The 6377-nt window shown below is 37.1% G+C and overlaps 1 protein-coding gene across 1 annotated transcript; it reads right to left on the bottom strand.

The window, feature by feature from the left end:
* Nucleotides 1-296: 296 nt before the first annotated feature.
* Bbs10 (Bardet-Biedl syndrome 10) lies at nt 297-4358 on the bottom strand. Its single transcript, XM_003475912.5, has 2 exons — nt 3938-4358; nt 297-3576 (listed from the first exon to the last, which is right to left on the bottom strand). Exons 1-2 carry the CDS (start codon nt 4120-4122, stop codon nt 1674-1676), a joined length of 2088 nt encoding a protein of 695 aa, XP_003475960.1. The 5' UTR covers nt 4123-4358; the 3' UTR covers nt 297-1673.
* Between the last annotated feature and the right edge of the window lie 2019 nt (nt 4359-6377).

The raw sequence follows: 6377 nt of genomic DNA on the forward strand, positions 1-6377 counted from the left end.
CAAACACTTTGTGGTAGAGAGTATCAATTTAATATAATTAAAATTTTTAAGGTTTTTCACTTATCTAGATCAGCTACGTAAATACTTAAAACTCTTCAGTGTTATCCTTTAAATAAAGATAACGCATGAAAGCTTCATCATCATTGAAGATTTTTTTAAATTACAAGAAAAAAATTATTTTGTGTAGATCTGTTCTATATTTTCTGCTCCTTTTCCTCTAAACAATCTGCTAATGAAAGTTTACAGATCTAACCTAATCTATGAGGACCCAAAGATTAATTGATTTAACAAACAGGTCCTTAACAGATGTTTATTGACTTGTTTGCAAAATACCAAACCAATCAAACAAAGACAGCTTACAAAAAGTTTTCTGAACTACTGACATTAAACGCCTAATTACATGCTTACCATATTAACAACACTGGATATATTTTAAAGTCTCTGAATGCCTTCAACAACAACAGTAACAAAATAAAGCAAAATGACCCCACAGTCAATTGAAAATGAATGGAAAAAAATTACTCAATTTTAACACAGGTTCATTCCTCTAAAAATTCCATAAAAAAGCTACATTACTCTTCGCATTCACCAAAATAATGTGTCCTGTGCTGCACACCTTTAAAAAGCAGAACTATATTTAATATAAAAGGTCATAAGATTCTGCATGACATGATTCCAGTTTTCTAATACATTATTTGTCACTATTTACCCAATCATAATTTTTTTCTTTGGCTTTCCTAAATCAATCCTAACCTAAGTGTTGCACATGTCTCTTTCCATCCACCTTTGAGGAAAAGTGCATGAAGACACACGCTCAGTATCGACCGCAGTATCTGGCGCACAATGTGTACTCAGTAGTTTTTTGAATAAGTAAATTGGAAACATGCATTTAGGGAAACAGAACAAAGATAGAACTGTTTTATTTCACAAGCACTTTTGCATACTTGGAATAAACAAAGCACTGTTTTCGGTGTTTTTGAGAACTAGTACAAATACAAGGCACTGTTCCTACCTACAGCTAGAGGCATAGCTTTTTTTTTTTTCAAAATAAAATACAAACATTTATAAATTCAAATTAGAAACAATTGTCAAATTATTTGTTACTACTTAACTCTGGCTTAACTCATTAAATACAAGAAAACCCGGTAAGTACATGAAATCTCTTTACAAGATTTGTAGGCTCTAGGAGAAAATAAAAAGAATAAATTCCATATTGTTTCTGGAATTAACTTTTAATTACAGAACTAAAATGGATTCACAATGTGCAATACCATTTCTCATAACATATATTCAGAGGTATATGAGTAGTAAAAATCTATCAGTTTTTTTTTTACAGATGAATAGAAATGAAACCAGTAGCATATAAATGTAAGAACTAAAGTATCCACTTTAACAAAACACTCTGAAAACACACAGACTAACACAGAGGCCAGACACAGACATAAAACGCAAAAGAGACACATTTAGCTGGATCCTGGCTTCCCTTTTAGTTTTGTTCCATAAAGTAGCCTAATATTTGCATCTAAATGGTCTGGTGGTCTTAGCACACTTCTAAAGACATTTGAAATTATGCTGTTTTCCTGAGTAGACTGAATTGTCTTGAGAACCAGTATTCATATGCCTGCATTATTTTATAGTTCTAGTTGGATTAAAGACTGGTTAACAAAAAACTTCTAATGCTGAAGTTCATCTTCTGAATCTTGATCACAACTTTTTTGAGGCTGTCTCTTAATATTGATTATCAAGTCAACAGTTAATATTTTTGTCAAACATTGAAGAACTGAAGTTAGTAAATGGTATTTACCAATTACTGATTCCAAACCTGCCTGACAGCTTATTATGGGTTGATTTGTCTGCAGTGCATGGAGAGCTCTCAAATATATTTGTGGAAAGTTGTGATTTCCTTTCTTAGGTTTATAAAGAATTTTGGGAATGCCTAAAAGTGCACTGGCTATTAATTTACTAACCATGATTTCTTGTAATTGCTGACATTTTTTGGCATAGTTGAGAAGGTAGTAATGTAGTAAGATCTCAAAACTCCCACCCACAGGCAAAACACAACCTGCTGGCACAGATGAAGAACAGTAACTCTGTGAAATATGTGTATCTAGTGATTTGTATTTCATTGGTAATGTGCTCTCCTTTCCAGCAATATTTGTGACCTGGAGATTTTCACAATAAGTTTCTATTCTAGTATTTTCTGTTATAGGATTACTACTGGAATTACTCTCAATTAATAGTTCATAGTCATCATTGATCTTTTTATTTTCAGGAGGCAAACATCTCCATGTTTCATCTGTTTGGACTGTATCTGTTGGTAGCAGTTTTGGTGTTGAACATGGAATATATGTTTCTAATTCAGCATCTGAAACTACCAAATTTGAGTGTGCTTGTAAATATTGATTTTTTTCTAATTCATCGTTGTTCTTTACATGAGGACTTAATGTGTCATTTTGGTCATTGCTTTTTTTTACATAATTTAGATCAAAGTCTTTAAATAACTGCCGAAGCATTTTAAATGCTCCATGTAAAGCATTTTCATGTTGTTCAATAAGACCCTGCACTGGTCCACAAAGAATTATACAATGTGGTGCAAATGTACATGTGCTCATCAGACCAAGATGGACATATCTTTTGGATCTAAGGATAAGAGGTTTACAAAATTTCACCAAAGCAGGGTTAGAAATTTCACACTGTAAAGAGGCCTGTGGAAGTACAAATGGGGAAAGACTAATGATCCTTTGAATAAGAGAAATTTCTTCTGACGATAAACAGTCCACCACTGATATGCCATTCAGCCTTGCATAATAAATCACTAAATCTGGTTGTTTCACGCTAGAGAGGAGCAATCTTACATTCTGACTACGTAAATGTTTCATTATTGATTTTGTTCTTTCCATAATCCAAATCTGAGATGTCTGAAACTGTGCTTCTGAGTTTAGAACAAACTCTGATCCAGAAGTTGAAAAAAGAGGCTGAATGGTTTCTCTTACTATTGCTACTCGCATGTCACCATCTGCTGGGCAGTAAACAGAAAAATCTCTGTGAAGCACAAGACCATCTATGATCCTAGAATCTGACACAGGGAGGCCAGTGACACTGACATTCAACTCTACAAAACAGTCATCCACTAACTCAAATACTTCCAGCCTACTGTCAGAAATCGTGGACTTGAAAAAGAAGTTACACATCAACTGTGAAATAAATTTGTGATTATTTCTTCCCACTCTTCCGCAAAAGTATGCTTCTAGGAGTAACTCTAAGGAGCTCCTACACAATGTTCTCTCTTTAGCAGATGAAGAAAAGATGGATAAAAAGTGTCTACTTAAGTACTGGTCCATAATGCCGTCTAGAATTTGTGTCTGAAACGTCAATAGAGCTTGACAAATAAATTTCCACTGACAACAATTTTTCCAACATCTTTCAAAAGTTTGAATATTTTCAGAAATCAATGAATCCTTTTCTTTTTCTGTGATTGCACGAAGTCCTCTGAGTAAATGGCAAAGAAAGATAACAAAGGTTTTAGCACCATCTCCTGTCTTTTTTAGATGACTGGAAACACACGCCACTATTATCCTGCACCAAAAGACAGAGAGGCAGACAGAAAGAAATAAAACAAATCAGATTTTTCAGAAGACGGGCTTCCTACATGGAATCAAGTTAAAACTATCAACTTCAGATATAAAGAAAAAAATACTCTCCTTTTGATACACAGTCTTAATTTTTTTCTGTCCAATTTACTTTAACATTCTAAGGAAGAGAGAATAAGTGTTCTTGGGAGTCTGAGATTTTGGAATCCATGAATGTTCCTTGTGCAGCACTATACGCGGGCCTCACTAGAGGTCTTTTATCCACGTGTGGACCTCGGAAGGGGCAAGGCATACGCGAGGCCGTCAGGCTGTGTGCTGGGTGGGGGTAGAGAGTAGGAGTCAGATACCTGGCTATGGGATGGTCTAAGTGTAGCGCCTCCAGGAGGCGGCCTCCATCCCGGCTGAGCAGCACCTCGCCGGTGGGCTTCGTACACAAAACTTGCCGCCCCTCCGGCCCCACGCAGCGGCTCACAATGGCCTCCAACACCTCGGCCACCTGCAGTGCAGTCTTCACAGACCCCACCACAGCCATAGAGTTTGGAATCGGAACCACCTCCACCTGACAGCGGTCAGAGCCACCGCGCCGACCAAAAGCGGCAGGAGCGGCCGGAAACGGAAAAGGCGGGGAAGAAACCGGAAACAGGCGCTAATCCGGAAGCAGGCACTAAACCGGAAGCCGGGCGAGTTCCGCTTCTCGGCTGGGAAGCTGTCCTGCTCTGCAAAGCTTGCTACTGTACGTTGCCAGTTGGGTTGGCAGGCCAGGCACCTATGAAGATAAAGGATAGGCGCTCACGAGGCTCTGTCCCAGGGCGAACCCTAAACGCTTCCCCGGAATGGGCCGTATGGGTAAATTCGGCAGGTTTCTGGCCCTCGTTAGGAGCTACTTGTTTGGTGGCAAAAACTTTTGCCTTGGGTTCACGCATATTCCGTCCAAACCCTGCAGTTTGCTTTTATGAAAACAGTTTTAAATCGAGAGCAAATGAGGGAGGTCTGGCCAGGGTCAAGAATTTCAGGCTTTGTCTCCCGGAGGGGGACTTGTCATATGCTCTGGCCTCAGGTTATCACGCAATCCCTAAATGCAATTTAGCCAAAATAATCGATGTGACTCAAATCCATTAGTCACATCGATGATCAGTGTATTTCCTTGGCCTACACTGTGATTCAATTCCAAAACGGGATTGGGTTTGAGACTACAGGCGTTTCGGATTCAGACATGGGTTTGTTCTGCCATTTAGTCATTCATGACATTCAGCAAATAATCTTGTTCCCTGCTTTTCTAATCTTTAAAAGAAAGAGAGATAACATTTGAAAGAACAATCAGTTTTGAAAAGGTGGAGAACGTTTACAAAGCACTCTGCATACTTCTAGCGTACAGTAAGTACAAGTCAGCTAAAGACTCCACCAAGTTCCTATTGCAGATCACCTCTCTCCTGGGCAGTTATACCCGCTAGAAAGGGCTAGTTTGTAAGACACGGGAAGCATAATGGCACAACACGTAACACCTGTTAGAGCAAATATATGTGTGTGTGTGTGTGTGTATATATATATATATATACACACACATATATATATATATGGAAAATAATGTTGATGTTTCACTGTGTTTGAAAACTAAGGGGCTGTTTTGTTTAGTCATTCTCATGCACAGGATAGGTGCAACTGCTTACTCTCCCCTCCTTATGCCCCTCTTATTAATAAAAGTCAGTGACAACAGTAATTGGAACTTGAGGGGATTAAGAATGAGAAGAGGGTGGAGGAAACCAGAGAGGAATGACTTTGGAACTCATTAATGTTGAGTCACTATGGACTACTTGGTGATCAGAAAGGAAAAAACTTTATATCTATATAGGCTTGGTATATATAGTTTACTTAATAAGGTCCATGTCTATTAACCATAAAGGGATTATGTTTCTTCAGTGTAGATTCAAGCGCTTATATGCCAGACAATTATAAGTATTACAATCAAGGATCTATTTAAGTGTACTATGCAGATGGACATGGATTCAAACTTGAGTTTTTACTCTTCTAAGAGTATGCTATTGCACATACTGGGTAGATTTTGGAGTCATTTGACTGTCAGTGTTATACTTCATATATAAGATCTGCATAAAGATATGAGGAAGATTCAAGAATGAATATAAAGAAGTACAAAGGATGATAAAAAATACAGTGAATGTATGCATTTAAAAAAATTACAGTAAAAAGTATACTGCCAGGAATGATGGGATGTGTTCAAAGCAAAGGGGAACATTTTGAAGGGAATTAATGACAGTATTTTATTGTAATTTTAAAATTTAAACTATTTTTTGATCACTTTCATTGACCAACTGCTTATGGCAAGTTCTGTCAAAAATACTACAATCTGTTGTAATCCCTCTTATTCACCATATCTAGCATTGTGTGATTTTTGGCACTTCCCCCCAAAGTCAAGATGACCATCAAAGGTCAATGTTTTGAATTAATTCAGGACATTGAAGGAGTCAGTTATGACAGTGCAACTAAAGATACTTACGAAAAGAGGATTTCTCAATGCTGTTTGAGAAAGTGGCAAGAATAAGTGAAGCAAGGAGATATTTGGAGAGGGATTATTGGTAATGTGTTGTTACTATAATAAAAATTTCAAAATTTAAATATTCACTGAATTGTTTGACCACACCTCATAAAGAATACATTAAGGATTCTATTAAATTCTTTCCACACTTGCCCATGCTTTGCATTTTTCCCAACAAAATAAGGAGGAAAAAGTGAGGATAAATTTGGTTACCATGTTAAGTAATTTGATCACAA

The sequence above is a fragment of the Cavia porcellus genome, unplaced genomic scaffold (genome assembly GCF_034190915.1).
Source record: "Cavia porcellus strain 051 isolate PalLab524CR breed Dunkin Hartley unplaced genomic scaffold, mCavPor4.1 scaffold_8, whole genome shotgun sequence".
Classification (NCBI taxonomy): domain Eukaryota; kingdom Metazoa; phylum Chordata; class Mammalia; order Rodentia; family Caviidae; genus Cavia; species Cavia porcellus.